Source organism: Nilaparvata lugens, unplaced genomic scaffold, assembly GCF_014356525.2.
Source record: "Nilaparvata lugens isolate BPH unplaced genomic scaffold, ASM1435652v1 scaffold6883, whole genome shotgun sequence".
Taxonomy (NCBI): domain Eukaryota; kingdom Metazoa; phylum Arthropoda; class Insecta; order Hemiptera; family Delphacidae; genus Nilaparvata; species Nilaparvata lugens.
In genome coordinates, this window is record NW_024092633.1 from 1 (window position 1) to 13,291 (window position 13,291).

General features: G+C 35.8%; 1 protein-coding gene across 1 annotated transcript; it reads left to right on the forward strand.

Moving 5' to 3' along the window:
- The first annotated feature begins 2,010 nt into the window (after window positions 1-2,010).
- On the forward strand, window positions 2,011-11,660 carry LOC120356486 (opsin, ultraviolet-sensitive-like). The gene is given in 6 exon segments (XM_039445423.1): window positions 2,011-2,116; window positions 2,119-2,227; window positions 4,788-4,918; window positions 8,310-8,450; window positions 8,453-8,481; window positions 11,496-11,660. Coding segments are annotated over 6 exon segments (651 nt in total). The 5' UTR covers window positions 2,011-2,040.
- Window positions 11,661-13,291: the final 1,631 nt, after the last annotated feature.

The window sequence follows — 13,291 nt, forward strand, 5'->3', positions numbered from 1 at the left end:
CAATATAGGCAATTGCCAAAGTCATAGTAATACAATATTACAAATCAAAGTTTAAAGTCACTTGAAGTAGAATTGAAAAACTCGGACAAACAATACTGTATTAAGGTCTCAAAACCAGCCACCAAAAAGGACTTTTTTAAAATAACATAAGGCAATAACAAGTTCCATGGCACTTATGTAAAATATCAAGCCGACGCTGTCATAGTGTTTCTAAACCCAAGATATAAGTTAGATCCAAATTGATTGGATTCAAAACTTGTAGCCTTATAATAGTACTAAATTTAATTAGTGTCTTACCATGCATTCTATGAATTTGTTATTTATTGAATATATTTTGAAATGTGTTTTGACAATGCAGAAATAATAATAAGAATAGTGGTGTTGATTATAGGAGTTTTGGGTGAGACCCTCGTTTTTGATCAACCTTAAAACCATTCCAGCCTGTGAGAGAGCTGCTACTGCACTCGCATCAAATGCAGAAGGCTGTCATCCTCGGTTCATCACGTCTACTCAGGGCAAACGATTTAATGGTCACGGACCCAGTATGATTGTTTACCTCATGGAATGTGGAGCAATCACTCTGGTAAAATCGCTTGTCACTCTCCTTTGGGGGTCGGAGCCCAGGGGAAGAGTGGTCAAGCAAAACCTCAAACAGGGATATAATAATAATAATAAAAACTTTTTATTGTCAAAAACAATGTATAGAAAAGAAATTATAATTAATAATCAATAATCTAGAGACTATGCTAATTAAGCTGCGTACACATATACGCGCTTCCAACCCGCACCGAGCACGCTCTGCTCTCGTACCGCCCTCGTTCCTCCATCGTAACGCTGTCGCTCCGCCCCCGCTCTGCAGTCGCACCCATCATGAACGTTACGGAAGATGTTAGATCTTCTCGCGTCCCCGGTCGAACCACTCTTGCTCACCGGTCGATCATCAATCGCTCTGCTGGAGTGACGTTCGGTTGCGGAGCAGAGCGACAGTCTGTACGCACCTTAATAATTGATGAATCTTATGATTATTATATACATTTTATGATAATACATCCCTTTGACAACAAATACTCGCAAGCAAGGGAAGCTTCCCTACATGTTGTGATTAATATTGTGAACGAATGAAAATGCAAAGAAATAGTTTGAAGCTGAATCAAATTGGTTATACAAGGGAGTAGCTCAATAAGTTAATAGAGTCTGATAAGGGTGTACAGCCGAAACAACTATAGTAGGTATCTAATATTAATGTATATCTAGAGTGAAAAGTACAACTTTTTCTCCCTGTGGGAAAAAGTTGAAGCCCGAGGCGAAGCCGAGGGCAGCAATTTTCCTGAGGGAGAAAAAGTATTTTTCGCTCGTGATGTACACAACATTTTTCCTCCATCTACATTTTTTTATAGAAACTGCAAATAAAATCATTCTATAACTTACCTATTGGTGACAATGATTCCTAACAACATAACCTAAATCTAAACCTAAAAACCGGTCGTCTGATGGCACTGCCGATTGCGCTATCTATCAGCAAAAGTTGTAACAATTATATCAGCTGAGCACTACCAAAGGGCTGACTCCAGATCACGCGGTTCCGATTTGAATTGCAGATCAAAAATATTAATTGTTGGCTGGTATTTTGAATAGAATAAAATATTTTAAAATTTTCTAAATTAAAATTTGTATCGTCTACTAATATTAATAATATAATAATTATCATACACATATATTTCATGAGTTAATCAAATTTCTGGTTGTGGTATTGAATTCAGTTGACTCAATGACAGACCCTCTATTATGCTTTCTCATCTGAGCTTAGACCTTCTAACCTATTCAATGTAAGTTTCAAAATAGAGATGCTCTCCATGTTATTTAAATGGAGTCACTTTACTCCCTAGGGAGTTTTTCTGTTTTTTACTACCGAGAGCGAAAAAGTGACACTTTAGTATTAGGTTTCAGGGAGTAAAGTAAGTACTTTAGACAGTGGTTTTCATGTTATATTAATCGATTTATTTTTTGTGTAGAGCTAAGAGCCTGCGCACACCGTCGAACATGTTCGTGGTGAACCTGGCGCTGTGTGATTTCATGATGATGGTGAAGACGCCGATCTTCATCTACAACTCGTTTAACCTGGCTTCGCAACGGGCCACCTCGGCTGTCAGATCTTCGCTACCATTGGATCGTTTTCTGGAATCGGTGCCAGTGCTACCAATGCCGCCATTGCTTATGACCGTTACAAGTGAGTCTATAATGATAATAATAATAATATGCAGTTTTCCTGCAGCATACAAAGATGCTCTGATCCCCTTATGCAGCTGGTTCATGACCATGAAGTTGCAGGGTTGGGGCCTTCCTATATAAGGCAGCACAGCATGCGGCCAGATACCCTTGGTCTCGATTTCGCACTGATCGGGAGGAAGAGCATGAGCCTAATCAGCTCAGGCTAGAATAAAGACTGCTGAGTCCAGACTCCTGTTGCAGCAACATAAGGACAAGTCCTTGCATGTGTTTTCTACAGGCATGTGAGGAGCAAGGCTTGTCCAAGCCACTGACTTTTGATTTTCTGAAGTCAGCAGCCCTGAAATCTGAGACTGAGGGTTTCATACTGGCATGTCAAGATGGTGTCATCAACACATTGTCATACCGCAGCGAGTAATGCACATGGATGTTGCTGATATCAGTTGCAGGGTGTGGCATAGAGCACCAGAGACGATCATGCACATCCTGTCTTCTTGTTCTGTGCATGCAACTTCAGGCTACATCCATCGACATAATGCTGCTCTGCGAGTGCTCTATTACCATCTTAGACACTCATATGGTATCGACAAAACACCAGTGCTGCCTTATGCCCCAGAGGAGATAGAATCTGTTGTGGGGAATGAGAGGTGCCGAATTTATTGGAATTACTCATTCTCTACCACCAGGCTTTCAAGAGCCACAAAGCCTGATGTTGTCCTCCTTGACCTCACTTCGAAGACAATGTATGTCATTGAGTTTTCAGCACCAGCTGAGGGTAACATTGTCACCAAAGAGGAGGAAAAACAGACGAAATATCATGACCTACTAATGGAGCTGCGCAGGCTAACCCAGGCTACTCTGTGAGAATGGTGGTGTTGATTGTAGGTGTACTGGGAGGCATGAGACCTTCATTTTTGGCCAACCTTAGAACGATTCCAGCCTGTGAGAGACCTGCTGCTGTGCTTGCAGGTCAGATGCAGAAGGCTGTCATCCTTGGTTCATTACGTCTACTCAGAGCAAACGATTTAATGGTAACGGACCCAGTATGATTGTTTCCACATGGACATGTAGAGCAGTCACTCTGGAAAAATCGCTTGTCATTCTTCCTTGGGGGTAGGAGCCCAGGGAAAGGGTGGTCAAGCAAAACCTCAAACAGGGAATAAAATAATGATAATAATAACAGGAACTTTTTCTCACACACAACTTATTGCTGCTGATGAATGGCTACACGCCTCTATTCAATTCAAATATCTTTATTCAAATATTATCCATATATTACATTAAATAGTGTCACATACAATAAAATGATAAACAACTCATACTTTATCACAGAATATTATGAACTAATACAATAAACAAGCAAGAAATTATTAAATCACTTTTTTCTTTTAGAAAAAAACGACTAGTAGTTAGATCTGAGTCAATCTGACTGCTAGTCGTTTTTAATAGCAAAAAGTGATTTAATAATAAGCAGTTCGTGATAGAAAACAACATTGAACAAGAAATTGGGTTGTATAGAATTCCTCAACACTGTAAATAGTTATTTGTGCAACTAGTGCGCAAAGTGACAGTTTGCTGCACCGAAAGAAACGTTTACGCCCGAGCCGTAGGCGAGGGCGGAATGGTTTGTTGAGTGCAGCAGGAGGAACTTTGCGCACGTATTTCACATTAAATTTTCCTAGTTACCATTGAATATGAAAGTGGGTAATTATGGGTAAAATTGTCTGAAATGCATCAATGTTTTTCTGTGTAATTTATTATTGATAAAAACCTTAATTTATTGTCAAATTGAATAAAAATGTTGTCCTTGGTTATAATATCTATACTAATAATTTGCGCGTTGTGCTTCGTTGCACCTCTGCAGCCCAGTCACTGTTACCAACTTCATTTTGATTTTGCTGCACTGTTGCTCCATATAACCTACTAATTTTGCGTTGCCATGTTGCAAATCTGGAGTGCAGAAAAATTTTTCCCGCACTAGAGCGGAAAAGTGATTCTTTGCGTTCTGTAATCAGTGCAGCACTGGTCACTTTTCAACGTAACTGTAGGAAAAAGCTTTTTTTGTTAGGAAATCTTCTAGTCTATTTTTAAATTCAACATAGTTTTCCTCTTCTTGAATTTCGGGGGGCAAGCAATAAATTTTGTAAAATTTTGCTCCAATGTAGGAAGGCCTCTTTCTATATAACTCCAAATTATGTCTGTCAAGAATAACTTATCCATGTTTCTTGTTTGATAGTGTCCTAGTTTTGAAGCTTTGTCAAGTTCTTTCTTAACACATAAAATTGTCTCAAACATGTAAATGCTATACACTGTCATTATCCTTAAAGTGAAAATTAAAGGTTAAATTTTAACCGTGATTAATTTCACGAGAACCTATCAGAGAAGGCGTTTTTGAAAAGACAGCTTCTCTGATTGGCTCTCGTGGAATTAATCACGGTTAAAATTTAACCGGCTGTTGTGTAACCGGGGCCTTAGTGTGATAATTTTGTTATTTATTAGTACATATAGTTTTCCTTTTTAAGATTCATTTCTCAAATTTAATTATACATTTTTGGTTTCAGTGTGATCGCTAAGCCTTTGGATGGAAGAATGAGCAAGGGAAAGGCTTTTCTCATCATACTACTGATCTGGGCCTATGTCACTCCGTGGTCACTGATGCCCCTCTACGGAGTCTGGAGTAGATTTGTGCCAGGTAAAGTAACACTTATTTTGTCCAATAAATTCTAATTAAATTAATCATGTTTAAAAATATTTTATTCTTTCATTATTTGTTTTTATTACATTCCACAATCACAATAGCAAATTGATGATTGGGAGAGAATCTATATATAAAAGCGAAATGGCACTCACTCACTGACTGACTGATTGACTGACTGACTGACTCACTCACTCGCAGAACTAAAAATCTACCGGACCAAAAACGTTCAAATTTGGTAGGTATGTTCAGTTGGCCCTTTAGATGCGCACTAAGAAATCTTTGGCAATATTTTAACTCTAAGGGGGTTTTTAAGGGTTTAAAGTTCGTCTTTTAGCATGTATATTCTTCTTATTCTCTTATTTATAATTGAAAAATGCCCATACCATATGTTAATATAGAACTATAATCTAGAGAGAGTACCTCTTCGAAACAGTTGTTAACTGGTAACTAAATTAATAATTTTGTCAGGTTGGCATTAAGTTGAGTTGACTTTGTTAGGTTGGCACCAAGTTTGAGATGCATTTATCGCGGAAAAATTGATTGGGCACTGCTACTTCAATCAGAGCTATTCCTGGGAATATTATATTACTAGCCGTCAGGCTCGCTTCGCTCGCCATATTCGTTTAGCCAGACGTTTAGTCTGGACCCCCGACTGGATCGTCCTAACATATGATAAAAATGCTCAAATGAAAAATGCAGGCGAGCGAAGCGAGCCTGCTGATCTCATTCTTGGACGATCCAGTCGGGGGCGGAGCCCCCTGGCTAGACGGATATGGTGAGCGAAGCGAGCCTGACGGCTAGTCGACAGGATAAACCCAAAACTGTTTCTCTCCCTAATTTGATAAAATAGTCAAATGAGGTTATGGAAACACTTTTATAAAGATCACAAAAATTTACAGTCCAAATATACATTATACATTAATTGAATTATAACGCTTTAATTACTTATAATCGAGTGAAATTCACGTTATGAAGTCAGTGGAATTAATGATAGGACTACAGGGTTGCCTGTTCTCAGTTAGCACCGCCTTCTAAAATTAGAAGCTTTGAAATTAGCCTATTGTATAATATTATGTACTTATTGGTCAATAAAGATTCTTATTCTTATTCTTATTCTAGATAGATCCCAAGACATCCCAGCAAATTGTATGGCCCGTCGCACAACAGCCGGTTAAATTTTAACCTTGATTAATTTCACGAGAACCGATCATAGAAGGTGTTTTTGAAAAGACGGCTTCTCTGGTTGGTTCTCATGTAATCAATCACGGTTAAAATTTAACCAGCTGTTGTGCAACCGGCACTAAGTATTGTTAATTGCTGATTCTTGTTAATAATGATCAACTTTATTTCAAATATTTATAAAATAGAATTATAGTATCCTTTAAAAGGGTACAATAATTCTATTTTATAAATACAAGAATAAAGTAGCCCTGAATCCATATATTTTATTTCAAATATATTTTATTTATGATTGTTTTCTCATGATTTAATAACAGAGATGAATATTTTGATAGTTATAATCATAGGTTTTTCATAGTCAACAAACGATTTTGGCAACAATCAGTGTGGAGGTGGAGGGGGTATATACCGGTACGGTAGATAGGTATAGAAGGTATATAGAGCTGTATATGCTGTATAGAGAGGATAAAACTATAGGCCTATGCTTGAATATATTATGCTTTGTCTAAAGACAAACAAGGGTAGAAGATTTATTGTCTTTTTATTTTAGAGCTACTTTTAATATAAATAAAATATAAATCTCAGTACCCTTTTAAATTATTTTATAACAACATGTTTCCAACATTTCAAGTGATTTGAAAATTATTTATTTATTATTTTACAAAGGCGACTTTCTAGAAGTACCTATGTATTTAAGCCTAGGTGATGATGATGAGATGAATGAATATAATGATATAGAGTTACGAATGAATAAAATTATAGGTTATATGCTATTCACTTGAATTGATTTGAGTCCACTTTTAGTCCAGAAATAAATAGTTAGAAATTTTGAATTTAATAATGGCATGAATGGCCACTGAAACGGCATCACTTGAAAATGGCATGAATATCCGTAACATGTTGTGATAAATAATTTAAAAGGGTACTGAGATTTATATGATAAGGGTAGCAAACTAAAATGTTAATTAAGTGCTGACTTGTGTAATATTACATTTTTTCTCGATTGGAATCGAATCTTGAATTCGAGATCTATAAAACTTTATAGTAAATATCAGAGTACCTAATCGATATACGGACAACTTTTTGACTGAGATTTATCGTAAATGATTGTGTTGCATGTTCCATGGTGTCACCGAGGCTGAGTTGACAGAATAACAGATAAATGGATTATTTAAATAGAGATGATATATAAATTTAAAATAATAGTTTCAAAATAAAGTTTTATTGAGAACAAATGTAAAATGTGAATTCTAAACTTGTAATTTATAATTTTTTGGTGACGTGTCCGTGAAGTCGTCACTGGTTTGAGGTGTCTTTTGCTCTTTGCGAGGAGGCTTCCCTCTTCTCTAAAAATGATGGCTGGCTGTGTGTTCTAATTTTGTGCTCTCTGAATATTTTTCTGTTTAAGTGGATTTTTAATGTTTTAAATTGAATTTTGAACAGTTTATAGTGTTCTATTTTGTCTATAATTATTTCTTGTGTATACAAGCCTATAGCCATTGTTTTTTCAACTACATAAGTGGATAAGTATTTAGCTCGTAATGATTTTAGATGCTTAAGTGTGTAAGGTATTGTTCTTTGTGTATTTGTGTAGTATATTGCCAAAATTCTTCTGAAGATTATAAGTTGGTTTGCTCTGAAAACTGGATTTCTCATTCATAGGCGATAGATCCATTCATAGTTTATCAAGAATCTATTACGTTGGAGCCGATAATTTTCCTTAGGTTAATAGGTGAAAAATAGCTATCCAACCGATTTAGGAGAAATTGGTAGCACGGCACTTGATAACATGAATATCACTATATAACGATTTATGTGAACTATTTATTAATGACTGATAAATTGGAACTTGAAATCATATTTAATATTATGTGCTGTATAAATAAGTTTACGATATATAATTATTTATGAGATAATTGTGTATTTACATATTTTTATTTCAAGTGTTGCATATCCAAGGTATACAGGCATACAGGACTGCCTTTCTCAGCTACCACCATAATTAGGTATCAGTATACTGACCTCATAACATGTATATCACTAGAGAACGCTCATAATCATATATGAGATGGATCATCACAAATGGAAGCGTTTGTGCGGCATTGTCTCTAATTATTACCTTGGCTTAAAATACTCGTGAAGAGTTGTCCTTGAAAAATAAATAAATAGATAAATGAATCTGTTGACTGGTTTCTTGTATTTACAGAGGGCTACCTGACCAGCTGCTCTTTCGACTACTTGACCAAAAGCGAAAGTATCCAGTATTGGGTTGGGACCATGTTCGTGATTTGCTACTGCATCCCGATGTCACTAATCATCTATTACTACTCTCAAATCGTCAGTCATGTGTCAACCACGAGAAGGCTCTACGGGAACAAGTAAGTTGTTGGCAATTCAATAATGTGACATTTATTCATTTATTTATTTATTTGTTGATATAATCACAAATCATAATATGATCGGGATAGAAGGGATAATTTACCTTATCAAGATCTCAATTCATCAATAATCAGCCCGGGTAGGCAACTCCAGTAAGTCCAGTTTTCAGTTTGTCACGTTGCTGTCACTTTCAAAACGTCAAGTGCCCCAGTGGATGCAGTGGTTTAGCATAAATGCCTCTGTATCTAAATAAAAATACTAGTAGTACTGGTAGTACTGTGAACAGTAGACCTCACGTAGTATTCTCATCCACAAGTAGCTGATTGAAACTATAGACCTTAAGGAAATACAGCAATAGACTGCCTTCTCCACACATATGTGTAATCACTTGTCAGCTGATTTATGATGAATAATTCTATAGTCTGTTTTTTACTCTAATATTGGCGTATGAAGGAGGCTCCTTTTTCCTTTTATATAGTCCTCAAATGCAAAATTTCCAAAAACCTTGTATATACGTCGACAGTAGACCTCACGCAGTATTCTCATCCACAAGTACCTGATAGAAACTATAGACCTTATGGGAATAGTAATAGACTGGCTTCTCCACACATCTGAGTAATCACTTGTCAGCTGATTTATGATGAATAATTCTATAGTCTGATTTCTACCCTAATTGGCGTATGAAGGAGGCTCCTTTCTCCTTTTACATTATCCTTGGAAGGCAAAATTTCAAAAAACCTTGTATATATACGTCGACGCGGAATTAAAAAAGGAACATACCTGTCAAATTTCATGAAAATCTATTACCGCGTTTCGCCGTAAACGCGCAACATATAAACATTAAACATTCAAACATTAAGAGAAATGCCAAACCGTCGACTTGAATCTTAGACCTCACTTCGCTCGGTCAATAAATCTGAGTACTCTTCTTTTAAATGATTTCGTCTTATTTTGATAGCTCTATACTTCATACTGAGATCTTGGCGAACTGAGACCCTCCCAATTTTATCTTGGTGATTTGAATAAGTCGGATTTTGTTACAATTAGAATGCTGAAATTTAATTTGTTAATTGACCGAGCGAAGTGAGGTCTAAGATTCAAGTCGACGGTTGGCATTTCTCTTAATGTTCAATGTTTGAATGTTTAAATGTTCATATATTGCGCATTTATGGCGAAACGCGGTAATAGATTTTCATGAAATTTGACAGGTATGTTCCTTTTTTAATTGCTCGTCGACATATACAAGGTTTTTGAAAATTTTGCATTCAAGGATAATATAAAAGGAAAAAGGAGGCTCCTTCATACACCAATATTAGAGTAGAAATCAGACTATAGAATTATTCATCATAAATCAGCTGTCGAGTTGACTATAAATTTCATGCCATGCCGCCTGCAATTCAATATCTCATGTAACTTGATAAAAAATTAGCAGATGTGTAGGCTATAAATTGCATGCCTCATTGAATGCAATTTTCATGCACTATAAATATAGGATGCAAAGAACTTATAGCAGCTCGTCTGGGCGCCTAGATTTCTTCTGTTTTCTCGCGCTAAATTTCGGAAAGCGTTATATGATAATTAAATCTTGGGTAAGCATGATCTGATCAAATAAATAGTTAGTGTATCAGTGTGGATGTGCTCATGGTTTGGGACGTCGTTATAACTGCGCGAGGTCTACTGTTCACAGAACTACTAGTATAAAAGGAGAAAGGGCCTCCTTCATACGCGTATTAGAGTAAAAATCAGACTATAGAACTATTCATCATAAATCAGCTGACAAGTGATTACTGTCACAGATGTGTGAAGAAGCCAGTCTATTACTGTATTTCCCATAAGGTCTATATAGTTTCAATCAGGTACTTGTGGATGAGAATACTGCGTGAGGTCTACTGTTTACAGAACTACTAGTTCAAAATTATTTCGTCTTATTTTGATGGCTCTATGCTGTAGACTGAGATCTTGGCGAACTGAGACCCTCCCAATTTTATCTGTGATGATTCAATAAGTCGGATTTTGTTACAATTAGAATTTAAATCAAGATCAAAATTCTTATTAACAATACAAACATTGAGGGTCCTGCCAAACCCAAAGGTTTTTCGGCGGGTGCCCAGTTACAGGAAAAAAATGAGTTACAAAAGATAAATGAACTTAGACAAAATAAATATTAATAATAGATTTTAAGTAAAAAATGAAAGAAAACTAATACAAAATGCAAAAATAAAATAAGAAATATACTTGAAGTTGCTTTCCATGACGAAACACTATATTATAATAACTTTGTTGAAGTTCTGACACTGTGTTACTAGTAAATATTTGAAAAAACACTTACTTTTGATTGGAGTCTTGAGGAATGCATTTCACTCCTGAAGAGGAGCTTCATCGCCTGACACCAGGGGCGTGAAGCCCCTGACACCACATCATAGTGGAGGTGTTTGAAAATTTCGTATTGTTCTAGTGTGTTGAGTCTCTGGCTTTTTCCTACACATTCTTCAAAAAAGCCAGAGACTCAACACACTAGAACAATACGAAATTTTCAAACACCTCCACCATGACAAATCCAACTTATTAAATGATCAACTTAACTTCAAATCAATGTAATATTTCCCACATTTTGGCCACACAGTCCAACCCATAAGAGCAAGCGCCCCTGGTGTCAGGCTGATGAAGCTCCTCTTCAGAAGTGAAATGCATTCCTCAAGACTCCAATCAAAAGTAAGTGTTTTTTCAAATATTTACTAGTAACACAGTGTCAGAACTTCAACAAAGAAATATACATCAGATTTTGATACAGAATTATAAAAAAAGGGAAAATGAATTTATTAGAAAGGAATGAAATATAAGGAAAAGGGAAAAATTCTGAATATTTTTTTATGTAGTAGAAATTGCAGTGAATCTGTCTTATTTTGATGACTCTATACTGTAAAATTTCTCTAGAATTCAGGATCAATAAATTTCTGTATCATGTACCCATTTGTTCAGTTTATTTACTCAAATTGATCAATTTCTGTGCCAGGCGAAAAAGATGAACGTGGACTCTCTACGCAGTAACCAGGCTCAACAGAATCAGTCAGCAGAAGTTCGAATCGCCAAGGTTGCAATCACCATCTGTTTCCTGTTTGTTGCTTCATGGACTCCCTATGCTGTGGTCGCAATGATCGGTGCTTTTGGAAATCAGTAAGTTCCTATGAATATTGAACCATGATCTCTTTCAACCCACTCCAATAATAATTTTTGAAGTCTCCTGCATGAGGAGACACAATAATTTCATAAATATAGGTGGTCTGTAACAAACAAATACTTATAAAAATTGATATTATGAAACAATAACTCATTTTTTTTCATTCATTCTTTATTGTCAAAATTAACAACGTAACAATCAAAGGTTGATAGATCAAACACTTATCACAAGAGAATAAAATAAAATTAACTACCCAAAACTAAAAAACTAAACATTGTTTCAGGTACCACTAGCAAAAGAAAAGTCTTTGACCGCTGGTGGGAGTCGCAAAAAAGTCCGATTCAAAATGAATACTAAAAATAACACATTACAAGATCAAGTTGACAGTAAAAAACTATTTCATATCACTGCAAAAACAAAAACAAAACAAAAGTGTTATAACGAATTTCAAGAGAGAAAAGCAAATAAGATTTTAATAGGAAAACTAAAACAAAACAGAGATCAAAAAATATGATTACCATTCAGGTCTGAGGAATTACAAAATATAAAATGAAGATTGCTTTAAAAAATATATAAATGGTAGGCTGTATTTATTACCACCATTCAGGTCCCAGGGAAAAGAAATACTTTTCCTTAATCCAAGCCTCTATTCCCTTCAAATCTACTCTTTGATGAATATCAAATGGAATTATATTAATAAATTTAGAGCTCATATACATCAACTGTCTTAACATGCTCAACTTAGAATCTTGAATAACATACCTCAGCAAACTGTCTGGTCTTAAGTTGTAAAATGTTCTATCAATCCTACAGAATTTATTTTTGTTTTTAACTATATGTTTGAAGAGTCTCTTGAATAATAAAGTTGTCTTACTGTCAAAACTTTGAAATCAACAAGTAGAGATTTACTTGGATACCGCCTGGATTTATTTAATACTAGCCGTCAGGCTCGCTTCGCTCGCCATATCCGTCTAGCCAGGGGTCCGCCCCCTGGACCCCCGACTGGATCGTCCAAAGATAAGATCAGCAGGCTCGCTTCGCTCGCCTGCATTTTTCGTTTAAGCATTTTTATCATATGTTAGGACGATCCAGTCTGGGATCCAGACTAAAGTCTGGCTAAACGGATATGCGATCGAAGCGAGCCTGACGGCTAGTATATAATATCCCAGGAATCTCTGATTAAAGTAGCAGTGCTCAATATTTTTTTCCGCGATAAATGCATTTCAATCTTCAACTTGTGTGCCAACCTAACAAAATTATTAATTTAGTTACCAGTTAACAACTGTTTCGAAGAGGTACTCTATCTAGATTATAGTTCTATAGTAACATATGATATGGAATTTCAATTATAATTAAGAGATTGGGAGAAGAAGAATATACATGCTAAAAGGCGAACTTTAAACCCTTAAAAACAACCCTTAGAGTAAAATATTGCCAAAAGATTTCTTAGTGCGCTCTAAAGGGCCAACTGAACATACCTACCAAATTTGAACGTTTTTGGTCCGGTAGATTTTAGTTATGCGAGTGAGTGAGTGAGTGAGTGAGTGATGAGTGAGTGCCATTTCGCTTTTATTTTAATATTGTTTTTACTATACACTTTTGAATTATGAATAAATCACTTATGTGGATAT